Below are 22,363 nucleotides of genomic sequence, written 5' to 3'. Positions count from 1 at the left end.
CCCTCCCCACTCCTTGTTTTGCCTCTAACTCTTCTTGTGCCCTCTTCAGCCCAGCACAAGCAGGAGCTGGTCCTGCTGCAGCATCCACCAGCGTGAGCTGGGAGAGAGTGAGTTTTCATTTTCAGGATGATGAAGGGCTCAGCTCAGAGGTTTCAGAACATGTGGTTTACATTATGATTTCCAAGAGGTATTTCTACATGCAAACACTACCATCTGCTGTAAGGAGTACTTTGCATTTTTAAAAGGTTAATTCCATTGCAAACCTACTGCTTGAATTGGTAGCAGACCCCACTCTCATTTGCTTACTGTATTTAGTGTCACAACACACAGCCAGACTGCAAGCCATGTCTTCACACGGGAAGACTGTTTAGTGCTTACAATTGGCACAGGGTTTCTCCAGATTCTCACTGAAATAACTTTTCACTGATGAATAAAAGCTGTTTTAAATTACAGCCTGTTGTTACATTTGGGATCAGACAATGGGCCTCTTGCTGACCTGAGGTGAGTGTTCAGCCTGTAATGAATAATTTGATGCATTTTCTTTCTTTCTCCCTCCCCTTTTGAGATCTGTCTCAAACAGGCTGCAGTTCTCAAAATTCCTGTGGTTTGAAACTCCTTTTAATTGTGTTTTGCTCCCAGCAATTCACCAGGAGAACTCGATACTGAACTGCAAGCTGCTTTGGTTGGGCATGAAAATCTGTGCTATGTCTTACTTTTTTCATCAGATTAGTGCAGGAACCTATGAGTGCAAACAAGAAAGCTGTATTTGGGAGCTAACAATCTGGGTGATCATCCCTGCTAGTAAGCTAAATGAACAGAAGAGTTAAGAAAAGGAAGAAATCATCTGGTTTTGTTTTTCCCAGTGTGTTGTAGGGGTTTTACTTTCAGCCACGCTGCAGAGTTCGGCCATTTACCCAAACCTCTACCAGCAGAAGGATTTGGACAGAAATGGCCTGTTTCAGTTTCAATGGTTTTTCAGTTCCACCAAATTACCAAGCATGTAGATTTTTATCAGTCTGGTACTCTATTATATTTTATTGGATTGAGACCCCCCCCCAGAATAAAAATCCTTAAACTCCGGAGAACACAGAATTAAAGTTCCACACGTAAGGTCTGATTACGCAGATGACTCTCATCATTGCTGTCAGACCAAGTCCTCCCAGCAGTCCAGAGCTTTTATTTTACCCAGTTTGAGACATACGCCCACCTGCAGTGCCTTGTTTTCCTTGTTTCTCCCAAAGGAGAGAATAAGTTTTGGCTTTATAGTATCAGTTCAGATTTTCCCAGAGATGTCCTGGCATTTCCTCTCCCTGCAGTCCACAACTTTGTGCTCTGAAGCACAAAGACAAGTAGGTTTGCCTTTGCAGTGTGCTGTATGTGGTACAGGAGAGCAGCATGAGAGCAGTATCATTTTCATTCTATTGATAGAATAAGAGCAATCCACTCCTGCAGCATCAATGGACACCATTGACATAGTATTTTCTATGAGGGGAGGTAGTCACTTCATAGAAAGCCTCTTTAGGGCAGATTTAGATTCATGTCAGTTGTCATGAAACATGATGACAAACGTAAGAAATTCAAGACAGCTTGTGCTTTCAGACATGTCTTTTGGACAAGCAGGTCAGCAATTAATGCAAAACCATTATGACTTTCAGTGCATGTGAGATGTTTGTGGTTGGTATCTCTAACCACACTGCAGCTGGAACAGGCTGAGACTTCCAAGAGTGTCAGCCTGGACAGGAAAACAATCTGCAGCATGGCCCGTTGGACAGGGTGAAGACATCTGCCCTGCCCGCTCAAGCATGAAGCTGGCTAAGCTAAAAGAACAGGGTGAAATCCTGAGCCCACTGAAGTTAATGGGCCATTGATTTAAATGGGCTCAGGCCTTTACTTCTTAAGTCATGCTCATGCACAGTTTTCATTCATATTCCCTGACTTAATGCTGTTTCTAGCTACCATGCCCTTGATTAGAAACAACCATGTAAAGCTAAGAGCTATCACAGATGAACTGAGACCCCAGAAACAGCAGGAGAGTGAAGGGGCCAGGACCAGCACTGTGCTTCTAGAAATCGGCAAAGGGAACCCAGAGACCTGACCCCAAAAGCGTACCCATTAACAAAAGGTAGGAGTAGCAAATATCCCTAGAAAAGCCTCATCTTTTCCAGGGGCACAGTGTGGTCTTCAACATTTGTGGTAGAGATCCACACTGACAGTTCTGTTTGTTTCCTTTTTAACCTCTGAGTATTTAGAAGAATGATCTTACCTGGAGATTGCTGACCAGATCCTGACCAGAATTATAAGCCTGAAAGCCCAGAGGTGTCAATCTGCAGGATTCTTTGACGTTGTCCTGTTAGTCCAAAGTCCTGAGAACAGCAGGAAATCTAACAGCAAGAGGCAATACCTGTGCTCCCAGCCCTTCTTTCAGTGGTAAGTGCTGCCCTCCAAGCTTGCTTCAAGCCTTGCCCACTCTGAAGCTTCCTGCTGTCCCCTCCCTAAACTTCTACCTTCTACGGCTGTGCAACTCAGTGGTCCAAGCCACCCCAGACTGAAGCCAGCAAAGCCTCCCCTGCCCACACACAACCTGCATGTCCCCTTCACTGGGCAGCACAGTGCATCTCTTCAAGCTCTCTGGTCACATATGAACATAAATGTTTGTCAGAAGTGTTAAATTTTGCAACAATTCCAACCAAAGCACAGTGGTGGGAAGAAGATGCCTGCTCTCTTCTGCACCTGCTCTGCTGGGTCACTTTGATCTGACCATTGCTGTCCAGACACTAGGCTTTTTGCAAGACTTGGTTGGAAGCTGTATTAGCAAAGCTCACAGTCTGAACCTGTTTCTGCTGCAGATCTATTTCCCTTTGTAACAATGGTCAGAGCTAACTATGTCTTCAAAGAAGATATGGGAAGAAGCTGTGGAGTCTGATCTATGGTTTTGCAGAAGGAGCAGGAGTCAGCACAGCCAAGCAGCTCCAGGAGGTCCCACTCCGCCTTTCCAGACTGTTGTGGGACTCCAGGCACCCTACCAACACCATGCACGCTGTGGGCCTGCAGCCCTTAACTCTGGATGCTCCTAAAAGGGTAAGTGAATCACTTGAAAATATTCCATTTATACACAAAGCAAGAAAGACACTTAAAAAACTCCACTTAAAAAGCCTTCCACTTAAAAAACTCCCCTCCTCAGCTCTTCTGCATCCATCTCAGAGCAGTGCCGGCCCAAGGGGAGGGTCCAGCACCGTATCCTGTTTCCCTCAGGAGATAAAGTGTGTTTTATACAAGGTCTATGTGCAGCAGAGAATTTTACTTTATATCAGAGATCAGTTTCTGGTTGCTTTTCTAGAGAAGGACCATTACAGTCTATCTGTACAGTTCCTGTAATAGAAAACACTACTTTCTTCAGCAATACTGTGAGAGAAGGCAGGTGAAGCTGAAGGAAAATCCCCTAAGCTTCCTCTCTGTGCCCAATTTCCTGGCTGGTTTTAGGGACAGGTAGTTTTTGCTAATGAGACTTTCCATTATAAAGTTTCCATTGCTTTGGAAAATATTAACTTTGCTGAGTAGATCAAACAGCTCCTGCAGTTACAGTTAGAATATCCTAAAGATTTAGTTCCCAGTAATAACAGGGCTAAACCACAGCACCGCCAGAGGCAAAAACTATATTATTTGAAATGAAACTTCTCATAAATATCCAGCTATGAAGTCATTTTATATCAGCTGCTCTTATATAAACTGGACAAGGCAAACTGTCCTATCCATCAACATTAAAGTTGCCAAGAAAAATTACTCTATATTCATTGTCTGCAAGTTTCCCAGATCTCCCTCCCTCTCTCTTTGGCTTTTCCAGGAAACACTGTGGTTTGCTCTGTTTAAGAACTTTGCTGATACGTGCAACTCATAACAGCATCAGTGTCATCTTCAGGCTTAAGCCTACTCTTGTCACCACTCCTCTGCTGCAAAATGGATGGACAGATACACACAAACACACCTGACTCTTTAGCCACAGGCCAGAGCTAACATTACTTTTCAGTCTTTGCTAAGTGGAAGCACCTCAAACACTGGCAGAGCTAGAACTATGCTGGTTTGGGGTTGGTTGGTTGGGTTTTTTCTTCCAGCCCCTCTCCAGATGCTTAGAGCACGTTTGTTGCAGGTCTGTAATAAGGACCAGGCCAGCCTTCAAACATACTGCTGAAAGTTGCACCCAGGAAGGCTTGAGCATAGCAAGAGGCACACATGGGCTCTCTCACACTCATGCCATCCACCCCTTGGTGGCATGGGTGAGTGTCACCCACAACCCCAGGACAGGCTGGGGATCTCAGGGCCTTACCTATATGTTCCAGCCCTTTCTGCTCTGTTAAATTGAAGAGGCTGCTGCACTAGAACATGACACCTGTGGTCTGTGCAGAACATGGGGATGCATTAGTGCTCTCTAAGGCAGAAAGGGGACAAACCTTCATGCCCCTCCTCCCTCGAGAGGAAGGAGAATGATGCTGGCTACTGCTCCTATATTGCACTTGTGATTAAAGTGCATACAGAAAGGTTCAAATGAGCAGCTAAGGTTTCACAGGCTGGAAATGTGGTCAAGACACAGGTGGGAAATGCCCCCATGACACCTTCTGTGCAAGTCTCTCCATAGTAAGTCTCACTTCTCAAAAGAATAACTTCAGAGAAATGTCTGATTACCTACTGCTGATTCCCTAAATGTTTCTAGTATTATCCTCCTATTATGGAACAGGAGGCTTGAGTGTTTCTGGATAAAACTACAAAACTTTCAGAAATGGGGTCTACTTAAAGGCTAGCAGAGACCTGAAGGAGGCTTGAAGTGAACCCTTCAAATATTTGAGCCCTTGGAAGGAAACACCAGCTTGTGAAAAGTGATTTCCAGACTTACTTGAGTAAAAAGGAATCAGCAAGTTTATATTAAATAAAACCCAAGCATTTAGTACTAGAACAGCGCTAGCCTTGCAAGTTAAAATTTGAGCGCCTACAGTCACCAAGAGCGATGCTGGACTGTGACACAGGAGGAATCTATAGTCAGTCACTGCTGGAGACAGATCCAGGCTGAGTCACCAGAAGCCTCGCCAAAGCCTTACATGAGAACAGTCAACTTGCAGGAGACACATTAAATTTCCCTTCTCCCCCCCCCCCGCTCCTTTAGTAAATCACATGTAAAACCATAAAAAAGGGTTAATGATCCTACATTTTCACTTTAGAAAGAAAATAATTAAAATATATTATTAAAATATGCAAAATTTATAATTTAATTATACAATTACAGAGCCTTCTAGTCTAACAGCCCCACTGTATTTTGCGTATCAGTGATCAATTGCTTTCTTAAAGCTCACAGCAGAATCATTTACTTGATGCTTGAGAATAAGTTAATTACGAATCTCCTGCCTTTGAATAATGGATTTAATAATCATGTTACAGTAGAATTAACTTACATGTCACGTGCTTGCAGCACTAATGATGAGGGTCATGAAAGCAATGTGTCAGCAAATAGGATGGGCACCAGCAAAGGCAGAGTATGTATATGCCAGGACACCCCGTGCCTGCATTGCTGCTGGTCAGCAGTTCTGTTAAGAACCTGCAAGTGGCATCCAACCATTTTTGCATCATCTCTCATTAACCTCCATCATTTGTCACTTACTTCTCCAGAATCAAATACTGTTTTCAGGTGAGCTGAGCACTTCAAATGAAGCTCAATTCTGGATATTGTGTGGACAATGTTATCCTAGGAGATTGGTTCAGTATCAGGTAATGCACATACCCAGCAGGCACAGCCACCTGTAGTCTGTGATTGCCCAGTATAACAGACCAAACATTAACTTTCTTTAATGCATCCTTTGTGCACGTAACACAACTATAAAGTTTCTTGGATGCAAACATGCTGAGTGAGAAAAGATTTGCTCTCTCTAAAGGGACCTCAAGAATAGATACTCAAGACACAGAGCACTGTAGTTTCCAACCTTTACCTGTTCAAGGAGAGGCACCATTGCAGGACAGAGAAGGTAGAAGGGACATCTCAAAGTTTTTTGTGGTCTGCCATTATTCCTCACAGGGCTCCTGTGTGTGTCTGTGTAAGAACCACATCTGCAAGTCTGGCAGGAGCCAGATTCAGAAGCCTTCACTTAAATCTCATACTGACACAAATAAGAACAGAATGAAGAGCTGAACCACATTTTGTCTGAAAGAGCAGTACCTCAGGAATCACCAGCAATGGGATTTCAAATTGCATCAGCCAGGTACCTTACTTATTACCATGCAAAGTAAAGCAATGCAATACAAGTCAGCAGCTTAGCATAACACTGGGCCCCAAGAAGGAGGCAGGAAATGAACAGGAATACAATTTCCTTAACAATTCACTTACAGGAATTATTCTGCAAGACACTGCCCATGTCCTGGTGAAAGATGCAGTCTGAGGGTACAGAAGTGCTGGACCATATTGCCATGTCCCCACCACTGCCCATCACCCAACTTAGGTACCAGTTCTTTCACAGGATGGTGACAGAGCTCCTTGTGCTGATCATGCCATATGGAAATATCCAGAAAAAGCCAAAGAAATTGCTGCATGACCAATACCCTGCCTGCTAAGACTGAAGGCATACTGTTAGAGAAATTATTCACCAAAATGTTATTTCACAGGTGAAGGTAGAAAGCTCCCCTCGTGCACTGCAGCTGCTCAACTCCCGTCTTTGAGGGGTGGTGGAGGTTTCATCTGCACTGCTCCTCAGCTCTCCAGGCAGCTTTTGGGGCATGGTGTGTGAAAAGCAGACAGTGCTTTGGTGCCCGTCTTGCAGCTCAACCACTGATGCTAATATTACCACTGCTGCTTGTGTATGGTTCTGGGAGATATTTAGGGTTAAGATAATTCAAGACCTGTGATTCCTGCCAAACCCACCAAAGCATGCTTCAGGTGTTAGAGGCATACAGCAATAATGTGTGTTTTAGTACTGAACCAGACAGGACTATGCCCTTAGATCTGTGGCTTTAACCCCAGCAGCTCATCCTGCTCTATTTCATTGCTCCCACTTTATCCTCTTGCTCTGACCCTGCCACACATCCATCCGGTGTGGAGAAGTACAGCAACGCTCTTCTCAGCTTGTCACAGAATGGCTTGCTAATTTTAGCTAGCTATCAGCCATTTCTCCATGTCATACCACAGGGCGTTAACCTCTCCCCACCCCAATTTGTTCCAGGTGAGTTCAGGAACCATTAGCCAAATATCCTCTAGCTGCAGACTGCCTATTAAAGGGCAGCTGTTCAGACGAGACCACTGGCATAATTTAGAGGCTGAACCCACATTACATTAGTCAGGTAAGTGCCAGAAATGCTTTCTAGGATATTTATGATGGGTTTCCTCAGGACACAGAAGGTACTTCCTTGTATACTTCTGGTTTACAACCCTCAGATCATACTTCCTAGAAGACAACAGGCAAAACTCAGCCTTATAGGGGCAGTGGCATCCTGCAGCCTCCCCCTTGCTTTGGCTCCACTTTGCACACATGGTTTCACCACTATGGTTGTTTTTTACTTTATATGAGCCTTAACAAATCCTTTTCCTATAGATATTCATCCCCCACAACTGTAGTAACAGGACAAGGGGTAAGGGGTTAAAACTTAAAAAGGGGAAGTTTAGACTGGATATAAGGAAGAAGTTCTTTACTGTTAGGGTGGTGAGGCACTGGAATGGGTTGCCCAGGGAAGCTGTGAACGCTCCATCCCTGGCAGAGTTTAAGTCCAGGCTGGACAGAGACTTAGGTGACATGGTTTAGTGTGAGGTGTCCCTGCCCATGGCAGGGGGGTTGAAACTGATCTTAAGGTCCTTTGCAACCCAAACCATTCCTTGATTCTATAAAACAGACAGTGATGAGTAAACACTATAATGCAAAACTAAACATCCAATTAGAATTTGGTGAGGAAGTGTGAAATGTAACACATTCACCAGAATAAGAATGTGGGACAAAAAAAAATCAATTTCCCATTAAATTCTGTGGTTACTTTTTTTTTTCTAACTCTCAATGTTAAAAGCATCCGTTACACACATAATTTACTCCTTTGCAGTCTGATTCTGTGTTTAAAGCAAGAACATGCACTACGAAATATGAATTAGCCCAGCTATCACACAGTGATAAGCAGTGTTCTATAGGTCTCTTCAAGCTGGCCTTAAAAAGTGTTCCACCCATGCAGGCCAGGGGGAAATTGCATTATATGCAGTAGTCTGGGAGAAAGAACTGATTTGGAAGCAGCCTGCTACTTCACTCCAAGCAAGAGGTGATCTCAACTGGTGCAAAAGGCATGAAGCTGAACTTCTGCATATCCATGGAAAAGCCGTGGATAAGCCATGGATCTGTTTGGGATGGAAGGTAAACTTCCCTCCCAAAAGATTTCCCTCTGTGGATGTGTCCATAGGATGTAAGGCTGGTGCAACAAAATGCATCCTTCATTGAGCTTTTGTAAGGAGCTAAGCACCATGAATATAAAGAGTTGGAAAAGCCCCTTGTGGAAGATTTCAGGACAAGCAGGCACAAGCACGATTTCTCTTTCATTTTATTAAGTGTCTTAGTCTTACGTGTGTATCTTGAAAATGTGATGTACGCAGAGTTATTTTAAGCTACCACACAGAGATGTTCCATTTGTAGGGAGTGGTCATCTTTGACACATGGCATTGGCCCATATTTGCAGGTCTCCAAGTCCACTATGCATCACTTTTACCTCCAAGGCAGCAAGATGCATCTCTGCTTAGCTGTACCTGAACACTGGAAACAGCAGCCGATGGTCTACAGAGTAGAACTCTTGTTGGCAGTGAAAGGGAGGGGAGTTTACAAAGAAAAGTGCAACACCTGGTGAGAAATGACCCTGCAAATGCATCTCCGTGAACCGGTAGAAATTTATGCACAGAAAAAGGGGGGGGGGGAAGATCTCAGAGTTGCCTCTTTCATCCTCCTTCCTAATTCACAGTGTAAGCACGTCTTAGGAAATGAAGGCAGAAAAGTGCTCTGAAAAGATAAGTGATGTGTCTAATTCTCCAGCAAACCCCCCTTCTGAGGTGCCCGAAGATGCTGCAGCAGCTGGCTCACCCTTTATCTATGTTCTAAACCTTTTGCACTTAGTTCTTAGAGCCAAGTGTGGACCACGTTACTCTGGGTTGCAAACCAGACACCCATAAACACTGAAAAGAAACTAAATGGAGAGAGAATGATGGATTCTGCCATGTGTCTGATCATCTCTCATCTTAAATCCAAGAGTTTAAAGTCAATTCCAGCTGTCTTGGATTGTCCCTTGCTTACAAAGAGCCTGTAAGTAAATTGTTAATTCAGAACCCCCAGCTGTGATCATTAATGGATGAAATCTGGTGTTAAACCTTGCTCTGTTCTCAAAAACATAGGGTCTTGTCAAGGGTACAGCTATCTTTGGTCCTACTGTGTGCATCTTTTTCTGACTTTTTCAGCTGAGAGGGGACAAGCTCATAGCAGTTCATTTCTTCATTTTACACTAATTTACCCCATTCCCCTTTCTACAATAGCTGCAATATAGCTGCTGTTTCAATAGAGCAATGTTTTGCAAATTTGGCTCAAGGAGACACTGAGCAAACAGCTTTTCAGAGAGCTTCAACTCAGCTGTCAGAAGGGGCAGTTTGGTTTCTGTGCAAGCAATAGTCACATTCCAAACTGCATTAGAGAAAAGCCGGTGGGTTTGCATGCATTTTTGTTACCAGTTCAGACTAGGAATCTGATGCTAATTTCTTCTTAGAGCCTGTGTTTGCAGTAGAATTTATATTCTAAAACAAAAGGATTGTACTGTTTTTCTCTCACTAGCTTGCTCTCTTTTTCCTTTTTCTTTTTTTTTTTCTGCCCCTGGCTTTACTCCAAGGACCTTTTCTGCTCGATCGTTACATTCTGAAGATGAAGCACCCAATGGTTACAGCAGTGCTGGTAGTGCTGGTGCAGGTTTCTCAGAGTTTCCCTGCTTTGTACCACCGAGGCTGGTGGAGACTGTTAAGGGAAGCAGATAGTTGTGGAAAATGCAATTTGGCACTTTGCTCTGAGCCTAAAGACTGTCCAGCTGGGACTGTATTGGACCGTTGTGGCTGCTGTCCTGAGTGTGGGAATGTGGAAGGTCAGATCTGCGACCTGGACCAGGGCAATCATTTTTATGGGCAATGTGGGGACAACCTCGAGTGCAGGTTGGATGCTGATGAAGCAAGGTTTGGGGAAGTCCCTGAACCTCAGTGTGTGTGCAAGTCTCAAGAAAGCATCTGTGGACCTGAAGGGAAAACCTACGAGAACATCTGTCAATTCAACAAGGCTTATGCTACAAAAAGAAATATCAGCATGAAACACAAAGGGCCATGTGAATCAGGTAATATGTACAGAGGCACTTCTAAACCGAAAAATGATCTTGTTCTTATTTTCAAACATGTAATAGATGCTCTAGTCTAACTTTATTAAACTAATTCTGCTTTTTTCTTATCATTGTTTTGTTATAATACTACTTTGTGTTAGGCATTTACTTTGTGGTTCAGCAGCTGGTAATTTTGTATGTTACTAGACTCTGTATTAGACTAGTGGATTAAATCACATGGTGACTACTAAGACACAGATCTGCAGACTAGTTCTGCTCTGAATAAGCAGAATATGAGGTATTTTCTACAAGAATGTGTAGTTGGGGAGAGGTAAGCTTGCAGGATAGTCTGGGAGGACTGGACAAATAACTATATGAGGACTGACCTTATATTGAAGTGGTGAGAGCAAGGCATACCTTATTCATATATATATACACACATACATGTACATGTATGTATGTGTTTATATATATATGTGTATGCAGAGCGTATCCACCTGTGTGTATATATGATTAGCAGTGTAGAGACAATAGAAGATGAGGCTTAATTAACAGGTCTTTTGCTCTTGCAAAGAAGTCCAAGATAACAGAGTTTTGGAATCATTGTAAAATCTAGCTAACCCATGAAACAGAAATCTAAATATTATAACAAAATCAAACTGAAACTGTTTCCCTAAATACATGCACAGAGCATGAACAGCTGTCTGTGATGATTTTTAGTGGAAGGATTCTTAGCAGGGTTGTACTGGGGAATCCTGTCTCTTGCTCATATACTGTTCTTGTTCTTCACATTATTACAAGTCTTTACTCCTGAGTACCTTTCACCTAAGTCACATGAATATAAAATGAAAAAGTGAACAGGCTTTTGTTTTCTGAATGAGAAATTATTCTTTTTTAACAAGTTAATGGAATATTTTCTGAAATCATAGAATCATAGAATAGATATGACATAGAAATGAAGTAGGAGAAGTCTCTGAGTCACAAATGGGTCACAGTTATGGGAATCTAAGATTGCATCTCTGGCAAAGGTCCACATGTGAGAGCAACTTGGGTATGTTTTACCCACTCCTCACTACCTATCTGTTGCCTCCAATTTAGACTGTATGCTGTGCTTTGATATTGAATGAACACTGGATATTGAATGCTTGAAAGGAAAAGTGATGAACAACTAATACCAGATTTCTTTCCTCTTTCTCAAGTTGCAAGAGGACAATACAATAAAGAATCAGGAATCAATACAATAAAGAATTTGCCATTAGGGTATTAAGTTGGGAAATGAGGCTTGTCAGTAAAGAGACATTCAGAAAACCCAATGCATACCAGCCCACAATATGACTGAAAGCCTGTTAGCTCTCTCACAGGTGTTCTTCTTCAGGGTTAGACCAGCACTAGTTCTTGTGGTATAACCCTTTCAGGCACATTTCAGTTAGAAGGGCCACTCTACAGCAAGTAATGGTAACTCTGCAGCAGAGGCAGCTGTTCAGGCTTACAGGCTTAAAGCAATGCTCTGCTTTAATTAATTAAACAGAACTGCCCATGTATAAAAATCTTTAATTTGGAAGTACTGCCAGTTTTAATTGCTGATGTTGTCATCCACCGGGCCTTGCAGTCACCCCTGAGGTGAATAACACTGCATGTAGAGCTGCTTTGCATGCAGGAATCACTCCCAAGGCTTTCCCACTGCTTCCCTGGCTTCCCAGAAAGGCTGGACTCTCTCACCAGGAATGCAGAGAAATTTCCTAGGTTGGCTCATCTTACTGAACTGCTCAGAAGCCTGGTTGGAAGTTCATAGCCATGTCAGTGCTGTGCAGAGTTCAGTTAAAGAAAAATGGGGGCTCGTCTCTTTGGCTCCTGCCAAGGCCACTGTCTGTGCCCTGCTGCAGCAGAGCGCTCAGGTGACTGCTGGGCTCGCCGGGGAAAGGAGGGGATAAGCACAACTGTTAACTTCTCTGAGCAGCAGCTGATCAAAGCAGCAGATTCTCTTTTAGACCCTGCAAGGAGCCTGGGTCTTTTAGCAAGCAGCACGATACACAGGTGCTACCACGGGGCTCCTCTGAGAGTCTACCAGTAAGTCCCCTCTTTGGCAAGGCAGCTATCTGAAGCAGCACAGTAGGCATGTGAAGGTGCTCCCTGATTTAGGCTGCTTTTTCACGCCTGCAACTGATGACAAAAGGCAACCGGGAGTCTGGCTCCAAGAGCAGCAGCCTCGCTGCGGCACTCGCTTTCCGCTGACTCCAATTTGCATGAGAAACAAACACTGAACACTGGGGGGTTTCGGTACCAAGCTATAAATACAACCTTCACTCAACTCAAAGAACTTTGTTTTGTTATTTCTCCTTCAAAGCATCTGCTGTTTCCTATTGATGCCAAATGGATTAATTGTATGCAGCAAGCAATGAATAAATAGATAACAACAAACTCCTTTCATCACAAGAGTATAGCCTTTTCTCTTCAGTGCATCACCAGAAAACGAAGAAGAAGAAGGCCCAGCTCCCCAAAACAACAGTGGAAAAGTCTTTCTTTTCCTGAAAGCTAATTTTGATCAGTTTATCTAATAATTTACCAAGGCTACCAAGTACATTGATTATATGTAGATTCTCCACACTTAATTCATCCCCATTCACATTCAGACCTCTCTTGCTGATGATTTAATGATGTAACAGAACAATCTAGAAGTGATTCTCTGTATTTAGCTATGTCACATAGATTATTTTAAATGTAAATTTCATATTAAAAAACAAATAAGCCATGGAATTTTCTGCCATTTTCATCAAATCAGACATAGATTAGAAAAAATTAGTTAAGGCAAAAATAAATATCTAATTCGTTAGTTTGGGGTAATACTGGGTTAATGTTGTTTGTGAAAGGTGAAGCAGTATTTTGACATTTTCTGGCTTCTGGTCTATTTTTTCTATAATACATGAGGATAATTCACAATGGGGACTGTAAAAGGAAAGGAGCAACTACTGCACATATACTCCAGGAATCAAAATGACATGTTATTATAACAGTAAAGATCTGTTTCTAAAGACACAGTTATGCAAAAAAAGTGCACACAGATACACATGGCAGAATTTAGCTGAACACAAAATCTGAACCACACAAACCCAAAGTTTGGGAATTTGTGTTAAAGTGATATCTTGCTACTTCAATTTTCTTCTGTAAAATAGAACAAAATGGTGGCTTGAGATGTATATTATTTTATTTCTGGATGCACTTCAAATTTGAGTCAGTAATGCAGGTATTTATTGAACGTTCAGATTCAGAAAAGGCAGTTTGGTTATTCCTACTTGCTACGAGTTTGAACTCACATGTTGCCAGTCCTGGTCAGCCACAGTCCAGCAAAGCCTTAACTACCCCTATAGAAGTGCCCAGCTGTGTGGGACTGAGCATACTACCTCAGCATTCCAAGCTGTCACAGTATTCTCCTTACAGTTAATGGAAGATGTATTTCCAGTGTGGAATTCATCTTCATGTATGGTAGACAGTGCTGGATAAATTCCTCCTAGGGGAAAAGTCATAATGAATCTGTAATTGAGACCCTTAATTCTCGAGGCTAAGGGTACATTTACACTGCATGGTAAAGCCAGAGCCCTCACCCTTGCACAGCTGAGCTATGTCTGTGGACACTCCCGTAAGTAGGACAGATCTTGGCAACACTTCAGTGTTGTTGGTGTATGCACAAGACACTTGTGTTAGCACCACAACAAAACCACCAGTCAGGCAGCATCTGTCTATTTAAAGAGGTTTTCCTGCTGTCTCTCTACAGCAGTAATTTAAAGAACTCATGTGAGACAACACAGACATTTGGTTTCTATTTTACACTTAACTTTAAGCTTAACTACAGCACACATATGACTAAAAGAAACATGGCTGCTTTGAGTTTTAATATTTCAAATTATATTTTAATATCAGACCATATGTGGTAAGTTCATGGGTAAAAAATTCTCAACCAAAATATTCAGTTAATGCTGATCTGAAGACAAGATTTTTGAAACAATATACAGTTCTCATGAAAGAATGAGCACTTAAGGGTTTAAGTATCCTAGCCTGAGAGCCTTACTTTACTTTTCCTGTTTAATGTGTCATTCATCAATGGGGAATTATTTTGCTGTATAATTTGTTTGCAATCAATTTTACTCAGGATGCATCTGACATTTTCTGCAGATATAAATTCTGAAAAACTGACAAATGCATTAGAAACTTTGCTCAAATACCTGGAATAGGCTGTTGCTATTTCAAATGGTGAACCATAATTGCTGTACATACTGATTCAAATCTTGCAAGTAAAAATATATTTCCCATCAATTTCTACTTCCAAGCATCTGGGATCTGTACAAAAATCAAAGCAATAATTAAACACAAATCTAATGGCCCAGAAAACATATAAATTTTTAAACACTGGTATGGAGATAGAAAGAAAAGAGACTTTAGAAGGAAAAACACTTCTTGCTGAGGACAAATAGGTCAGCAAAAAAAAAAAAGCAGAGATCTCCAAAACAGGAGAGGTGTGATAACAGTAACTGTTATTTTTCTCTCTTCTCCTCAATATCTTAGTCTCCTGTTAACATTTAGTATATTCATACATGCTTACAGAGGGATGTGTAAATGATGTATGAATGCATCAGGTGATAGTTTATTTTTCCTGTCTTCAAATCCCTGGACTGGCTCCCTCTCGTGGTTAACGTCAGCTTTTTCTTTCGGAAAAAGGATCATACAGAGGCAAAAACCAAATCGGTGGAGGGGGTGAGGGTAAGAGAACAGGAAACAAGTAAGTGGAAATCTAATTATTGTAATAAACATAACATAAAACCTTACAAAATAAACGGATTTCAATCCCTTTTATTCCTTGTCTCATAACAAGAACATCAGATGAAACCGACAGCAATTCTGGATAAATGTGGAATATATTTAATGCTGTTACTCTGTAACTTGTTGCAATGAGTCCCATGGGTAACAGAGGGGGACAAGATCTTAGCAAGCTCAAGGCAACGATGTAGTCAGTAAACACAGTCTGACAAACTAGCAATTGCACTATTTTCACTTTCAAGATATCCAAAATGTAACAGAAATTCACAAGAATTATGTACAATGAAGTTACTCTGTGATCGTCTGCTACAGAATTTCTTCGGCTTTCTTCTGAAGGTCTCGCTGAGTACTGGCTGCTTGACTGTGGAGCCTTGAGTCTAGCCCATGGTAACAGTTCACGGGACATAAATGAAACTTTTGATTTCTGCTTAAGTTTCACAATCATGTGCAATGGGAAGGACAGACAGGTCCTTTGAGGGAGAGTTGTTGAAAACCCTGTTCACCTTTTAAGGGGACACAGGTATTCTGAGCTTTAAAAGCTGCTTGGAATCATGTGGCTCTTCATAAAGTGTGAGATGGCAAAAGGTAAACTGGTTTTATAACGTAAAGTAGGAATTAATGTTTGTATGCTTTTGTGTTTGTGTTGTCCTTTGCTCACTGTCTCCTAAAGCACTGTGCTGTTGGTTCCTTGCAGCTCCTGTTATTTCTATGCCACCTCAGGATGCCCAGAATTACACAGGAAATGATGTCATTTTCGGCTGTGAGGTGTCAGCCTATCCTATGCCACATCTTGAGTGGAAAAAAAAGGGGAATAAAATGTTCCTGCCAGGAGATGATACCCACCTCTCAGTACAGGTAAAACCTGACTTCTCCAGGTCATACGGTTTCGGACGAAGGAGTAGGGGGATTAATGAGTGAATTCCTCCTGCAGAATACAGTAGTGCTGTAATGAACAGATTCGCAGTAGAGGTCCTGTGACTATGTAAAGAATTATGATTTCAGTCAATGCAAGGATCACTGCTTTAGCAGTCTAAGCAAAAGAAACGACAGGGTCCTACCTGCCCTGCTTCAGGGAAAGAAAAGATGAAGATTGTCCTGATGTAGGTATGACTCTGGAAAAACTGACTGAACATACAAAGGGAACCATTTAGGCTACTACCTAAAAGAAGGTGGGTGCATTCTGGAAAGGGTGGCAGTAATTTTTCTACTCTTAATGCAGAAGCACAATTCTGCATAGTATCTAAACTCCTTTGCAAGATGCTGTTTCTGGGACCTGCCATTTCAGTTCAGTCCCTGAGACATTCAAAAAGAAAGCAAAAAAATTTGCTCATTTTATGGAGGATACTGTGTTTTAATCTAAGTGGAAAGAGTAGAATGGCATTAGTACAGGCTTCAAGCAAACCTAGAAATAGCCTGAAAGTCTAAGCTAAAATTAAATAAATCAAAATGCTAATTCTTTTAAATGGAAATAACATTCTGGGGTGACAAGCTAACAACAACAGATGTACAAGCAGACTGTAATAGGGCTGAAGCCGCACCTGCATGCTTCTCCAGCGGACAAAGAAGATGAACAGAGACTGTATGGAGAAATACATGGCAAATTTAGCTTTTTGCTTACACAGCCCAGGAGTGGTAAGATAAAATGGACATGGGGCACAACCTCAACAAAAAGGTAGCTAGCAAAAGCACAGAAAAAGCTAAGTAAATTACCAAAAGTACTAAGAGTCTAAGTTACTTAGAAATGTTTCCAGATGCAGCATGAACACAAGTGGGATCAGCAGACTTAAAATTGCTCGGAAGGAATGGTGCAAGGAGCCACATGCAAATGTTGTCCAGCTCAGAGGCTAAACTGAACCCTGTTAACTTAGTTCATGAATAGATTCACCACAAAAGCATCTCTGTTAACATGTGTTAATGGTTTTGTTTGGAAAAGAAATTCCGCCCCCCCCCTGCTTTAAGAGGCTTTAGCCCAAGCCAGTTGAGAGTGATTGTCGTGAATTGTGAAAGCTCATGGTGTGTCATGTCAATCCATTAAAACCCCAATGCTGAGTGTCAGCTTGGTCAGGCCCCTTGGCCCTGAACAACTCACCCAGACCCACCTGCCACTCTCATGCTGAAAAGACTTACGAGCTTGAGAAGAGGCAGCAATGCTCTCAAGCAACAAGAAGTGCTGCTGGGACAAGAGACAGGAGGAACACTGGGAGTCCGTAGCATGGAGGAAACAGAAATGAGAGCACTGTGAAGGACAACGAAATTTAATGAGCAGAGATGGGGAAGAGTGAACTCAGAGACACAGAGCAGTAAGTTAAAACATAGGGCAGCAGAACCAAGCAGAATGAAAACATGGCAGCAGTTACAAGTTTGGAATGATGTTTAATCCATCAACAGTTCCTTTGACAAATATCACGGTGTCTTCTAGCTACTTAATCTCAACTTTATTTTTTCCTCTTCTTAAAGGCAAGAGGTGGGCCTCAGAAATATGGTGTGACAGGCTGGCTGCAGATTCAAGGCCTCAAAAAATCAGATGAAGGTGTTTACATCTGCCACACCAAAAATAAGCATGGTGCAACATATGCCTCTGCAAGATTGAAAGTCATTGATGGTAATTATTTTGGGGTTTTGGATGTAAAGTATATAAGAATGCATACAAGCAGGCTGCAAAGGATGGGCTTGTCAGAATGCAAATGAAGGATATGAGAAATTACCTAAAGACGTCCATATTTTAATTTTTCTGTCCTTTTCTTCTACTTTATCACCTAATGGGTTAATAGTGTAATATTCTGCTGTGTATTACACCAGCTTCCAGAAATCAGCAAGCTGTGGACTGTAGCCATACAACTGAGACACATCCCACTCCACTCACCTTTATCCTACAGAAGTCCTCTGATGTTAACAGGAACTCTCACCCAGAACAGCTGCTGTAGCTGGGGTAGTCTCTGAACCATGGCAACTCTGCTTAGCTCTTTATTTTTCAATATACTGGGAAAGAAACACCTGTTGCTCCTTAATAAGAGTGTTTGAAAAGATGTAAGAAACAGCTCTACTATCATTCTGCATCAGGCCTAGTCCTGCAGAGTAACACCCTTCTTCCTCTGAAGAGAACTGGGTTTCCTGGCAAATATGGAATAAAGATGCATTGTTTTATATTTGCCTCGTGATCTAGAGGAGTTTGTCACTGGTCTAGTTTGTCACTGGCCTTGTTTGTGCAAGTGGCTTTCAAACTTATTGGCTCTGGTTGTAAGTTCAGGTACATATGATCTGCAGATGACTGAAATCTCAGTTTACTAGTATAGGGAATTAAGTATATTTTCAACATCTTAAAATGTGAATGATCTAGAAATTTGGCCTATAAGCATTGGGTCAAGTCATCAGTTAAAAACCCTCTCCCTTCGAATAGATAATGAGGATTCAGAAACACTGAGCTTGCCATAGAGATCCAAACCCATCTTTCCTCTGTGTTCCTATGTACAACTAATTTAACCTGATTTAATTATGTCTTGCAGGCTCATCTCCTTCATTTGCATTTAATGCTGGCAGTAGAAGTGCAAGCTACAGCGTTGAATATGGGGAGTATTATGACCATTCTGATGAGGAAGATGATGAAGAATACGAATCCGGGGACTATGAAAATTGAAACAACTCTGAATAACAGTTTTTATACATCTGCTGTCCAATACCTTTCATACTCTGTTACATCTACTAGTAGTCTCTGTGCCGTAAATGGCCCCACTGATAATACACATACTCACTTCTGTATCCACCTTCCTGAAATTCAACTTTGGCTGCAGTGTATCATTGTACTGACCAGAAATAAGAGCAATTGTAAACCCACACATTCAGACTGTTGAATAAAATCCTTAAGCATGCACCTGTCTACAAAGTATACTGAATGGATCACATTTTATATTCATTTTTAAGACGTAAATTGTAATTTCTTTCAAGCCTTCTGTCTGGAAAAAATGTTCATAGTTAAAAAAAAAAACCAAACCAACAAAAAAAAAAACAAACCTTGTATCAATTCTTTTTTCTATAATGTATTTAGAAATATCAGAAGATTGTTCATGTGGCAACAAGCCTAAACGTGAAGGCTGCAAAACAGTCTTCAGTCTCCTTAGTCTATGTTTTATCCTAAGTTTCAGCAAGATTTTCCTTCTTATTTGAAATTTTCCATCATTAGTCTCATCAAGGGCAAGTTCTCTCTCTGTTGGGGGTTATTTTGTTTACTTTTAATAGATATAGGAAGCAATGGTAGTCTAAAGCAACTGCATAGTTTTACTAGCAGTACTCACAATTACTCAGAAAAGGTCTCTTGTGCACTCAATCAGATGAGCATGCCTCTGGCTCTGAATTAATGTATGACAGAAGATTCTAAGTTATGAAAACCACTTTTGAGAGGCAGTTATACCTATTGGTGTCCATTGGCTGAGGATGAATGAATAGCAGTAAATTACTGAATGGTGTTAATGCCTAAGGAATAAAAAGTTCAGGCATCTACATGCAAAGCCTCAGTATTTCCAGTCATCTTTATCCAATGGACAAAAATCTGTAGTCATTACCGGATGCACTGAAGTAACTTAAGTTAATGGTGTTAAGGAAGCTTTAAAGGTAACCCGACTGTATGCATATACCTACAGCATAGATTGTTTTAATGTATATACAGGGCATCACAAATTTTCTTTAACACGCTGGCTGGTTTGTGCTTTTTTGCAATTAGACAGATTTTTCCTTTCAATTTGAGTTAGATAAAGAGATTGGCTATAGACTGTGTTTGCCGTGAGGTATTATTGATCCTTCTCCAAGTAGCAAACAAGCAAAGAAGAATCTATTTTTTTTCAGACTTCCTAGGGTATTGTCAGCTCATGAGCAGAAAGTATGCCACTGTGTCACTGAAAAGATTCATTAGTTTCATTTGAAGTAAGAAATGGCTTCATATTTAACTACTGATTCTGCTGTTACGGGCTCTTCCTGCTCTTCTTAGTGATAGGCCTAGTAACTTTTTTTGCTTATCCACTGTGTATTAACTTGAACATAAAATTGTGTTAGTAAAAATCACTGAACGTTTTTTAAGCGGTTTTTGGTTTTGTTTTGGTTGGTTGGTTTGTTTTTTTATGGAACTATTTAATCTGCAGACATACACCAGATCAACTGTAATCTGTATTGCAAATGAATTGATTAGATTACTAAACCAATCACTAAACTGTGGCAATATACACTGGCATAGGATAGTAAGTGGCACAGAAAAGAATTTTGAAATGATTAGCCATAGGAAAGAATTACAATTCTCCAGGCTTTTTTGCTGTTGTTAATGTAAAATGAAAACCAGAAATAAAAGAATGTTTGAATGCGAAAGCTTCTTATCAGAACCATACCACATGCCAGGCTGCGAGTGTTTGGATGATGGAGTACATCTACTTGGAAAAAGCTAAGCTAACTTTCCAAGAACAAAGGGTTCTAAATTAAATATACTGAATTTGTCTATGTATATTTTAATATATTTAATAATTTGTTGCAAATTATCAGCCATTTTTTATCAGTAAGAAAACTGCATTTTAGGAAAAATCCTGATGTGATGCAAAAAAAAAAAAAAGGAAACAGATACCTTTATCATTGGCTAGTTCGTTTTACAAATGGCTGGTTTTGTTTTTATGCTTTAATTGAGTCAGTTAAAATAAAATTTAAAAAGCATGGAGAAGGTTCAGCCCTATATAAGCAGTGTGGAAAATGAATGGACATAATTGTGAATGCACTGCCTGTAGCAACAGATCTATTCCCAAAGTAACAACAAATTCAAGAAGTTGGTTTTATTCCACCTACCAGAAATGAGCTGGAAACTGTATATGAATGCTGTGGGGAGGTCTCAGTAGTGCATCTTCTGAGGCAGACCTAAACCCCTTCCTTAATTCAGATTCCACTGAACTCAGCAAAAATTTTATTATTATCTTCCATGAAAGCAAGTTTGAATTTCACATCCTGCTGATATCTGTCTCACAAGCATTGTCACTGTGTCACTTCCCCCTCCTATGAAAAGATAAAGGAATTGTATGAAAGTTCCTAAATAAATTACAATTCTTAATGCAGCTTTGTCGTTTAGGCTAGGAGTCTGACAGTCTGGGGTAGTTTCACAATCTAACATTCTTACTTGTGTTAAATCCCAGGAGTTTTGTCAGGTATTAGTCTAGGAATCCATTAATTCTTTAGCCAGACCAATTTTTTTCCCAATTAAAATAATCAGTCTATGGTTGACAGAAATCACATGCAAAAATGCAACTGCTCGTGTCTTGGAGATTAAAACGATTCAACTGATGATTAAGTAAGGTAGAGTCACATGGCTCCACTGTGCAGCTGAGCACACACCTGAGCAAGTGCTCCCTGCCTACTTCATGGGACAAGCTCTGTGCTCTCAGTGTCTGTTTATGCCACCTGCCAACACTACCTGCAAACCCAGGGGGAACAGGTGTTTCTGGCTAGGAAGAAACACTGGCCCCAAGCAAGCTGGAAACCGGCTCATTGCTGCAGAAGCCACAAGCTCTCACTAGCACTTAGCAATGCATGTGCATCTCTCACGCTGAGCGTCCATAGATTAAACTTGGTTCTTAAACTATTTAACTTATTAACCTTATTTCTGCATGATTTTCCACAGCTTAATGGCAATGGCCCATCACCTGGAGCAAGATTCATAGTCATTGCTAGGGCTGATGCTCTGCTCACAAGGTCAAGGTTTTTGAAGGATATGCAAGTTTCCTCTTTTTGTCCCATCTTAGCAAGCAGCTTCTGGCTCTTAGGACAGTTTGTAATTGTATTGCATCTGAATGTCTCCCAAATTTTCCACATTATAATTTGTGGCTGACTTTTCTAACCTCCGAGTCACCATGCCATCCCTTGTTCCTCAGTCCTGGGAATTCCTCTGTTTCACTCTGTCTGCTTCCTTTAAAATCCTTTCTGTTCCCTTTCTTCTGTGTGTTACCACCAGTTCTTTTATTTTGCTCCTGCTGTTTTGTGACTTTTCTTTTAGACTATGGCTATATATAAATTATTCTATTTCTTCACAGGATAATGGATGAAAAATGAGGCTAAGGCCCATGCCAGGGATGAGGCAGTCATTAGGGGACTGCGCAAGCCGAGCCCGCTTTTCAAGTACAATCCAACTGACTCTCAGCAGTGTCAGACACCAGTCACTTGTGAGGGCAAGAGAACAAGAAACTCCATTTAAAACCAT

At 41.2% G+C, this 22,363-nt stretch overlaps 1 protein-coding gene and 1 long non-coding RNA gene across 3 annotated transcripts; one reads left to right on the top strand and one right to left on the bottom strand.

The window, feature by feature from the left end:
- Nucleotides 1-5,007: 5,007 nt before the first annotated feature.
- Nucleotides 5,008-6,564, bottom strand: LOC130602333 (uncharacterized). Its single transcript, XR_008972876.1, has 3 exons — nt 6,365-6,564; nt 5,970-6,070; nt 5,008-5,101 (listed from the first exon to the last, which is right to left on the bottom strand). It is a non-coding gene; the product is annotated as an uncharacterized LOC130602333 (long non-coding RNA).
- A 1,458-nt stretch (nt 6,565-8,022) lies between these two features.
- Nucleotides 8,023-19,013, top strand: LOC130602332 (kazal-type serine protease inhibitor domain-containing protein 1-like). 2 transcript variants are annotated; one of them, XM_057415123.1, is made up of 5 exons: nt 8,023-8,268; nt 9,868-10,356; nt 15,842-16,002; nt 17,605-17,749; nt 18,651-19,013. In XM_057415123.1, the coding sequence occupies exons 2-5, from the start codon at nt 9,900-9,902 to the stop codon at nt 18,779-18,781; spliced, it is 894 nt and encodes a 297-aa protein (XP_057271106.1). In that variant the 5' UTR covers nt 8,023-8,268; nt 9,868-9,899; the 3' UTR covers nt 18,782-19,013. The 2 variants fall into 2 exon arrangements, with proteins under 2 accessions (XP_057271106.1, XP_057271104.1); XM_057415121.1 differs by lacking the exon at nt 8,023-8,268 and having other exon boundaries at nt 9,460-10,356.
- The last annotated feature ends 3,350 nt before the right edge of the window (nt 19,014-22,363 follow it).

This window comes from Pezoporus wallicus, unplaced genomic scaffold (genome assembly GCF_028554395.1).
Source record: "Pezoporus wallicus isolate ANWC-B61680 ecotype Strahan unplaced genomic scaffold, APGP_CSIRO_Pwel_v1 contig_4161, whole genome shotgun sequence".
NCBI lineage: Eukaryota > Metazoa > Chordata > Aves > Psittaciformes > Psittacidae > Pezoporus > Pezoporus wallicus.
This window is presented reverse-complemented; position numbering and strand designations above follow the sequence as displayed.